The 524-nt window shown below is 42.2% G+C and overlaps 1 protein-coding gene across 6 annotated transcripts in view; it reads left to right on the top strand.

The window, feature by feature from the left end:
* Positions 1-524, top strand: part of LOC102672417 (protein bicaudal C homolog 1-B) — a 38998-nt gene that overhangs the window by 30114 nt on the left and 8360 nt on the right. For all 6 annotated transcript variants that reach the window (XM_031513480.1, XM_031513479.1, XM_006621958.2 and 3 more), the window contains one exon: positions 185-488. In XM_031513480.1, coding sequence (XP_031369340.1) covers positions 185-488 — 304 coding nt within the window. The remainder of the gene's footprint in view (positions 1-184; positions 489-524) is intronic.

The following is a 524-nucleotide window of genomic DNA, read 5'->3' as shown; positions in this document are numbered from 1 at the left end:
CTCTCTCTCTCTCTCTCTCTCTCTCTCTCTCTCTCTCTCTCTCTCTCTGTATGTGTATGCACACGTACAGCATAGCTATCAGTTGTACGTTAATGACATCGGGCAGATAATTTTCATTCCTGTTTATAGATTTAACGTGGCGTAAAATCGTATGTTGTAAAAAACAAAGGAAATTTTTATTCAGGGATCTCTGCCTCTGGTTCTCATGTTCGATCTTCCCGAGGATTCGATGTCCTCGGTCGATACCGACAATATATCTCAACTGATGCAATCCCTGGATGTGTTTATAAACGTGAGGCACAAACCGAAACAGAATACACTCTCTGTGATTATAAAAGGGATCGAACGTAACGCCAGCAACATCTATGAAGCGAGGAAACAGCTTTTGGGCCTGGACGAGCCCCGAGTTTATGCAGAGATACCGACTACTTATTACATCCCAAACGTTGGAAATATTTTTCAAGGAAACGGTTCCAGCAATGGTTCCAGTGAGTATTAAATGTATTTCCCAACAATCGTTCGAG

This window comes from Apis dorsata, unplaced genomic scaffold, assembly GCF_000469605.1.
Source record: "Apis dorsata unplaced genomic scaffold, Apis dorsata 1.3 scaffold_651, whole genome shotgun sequence".
Classification (NCBI taxonomy): Eukaryota; Metazoa; Arthropoda; class Insecta; order Hymenoptera; family Apidae; genus Apis; species Apis dorsata.
Note: the sequence above shows the minus strand (reverse complement) of the source record. Positions and strands in the feature narration are given on the sequence as shown.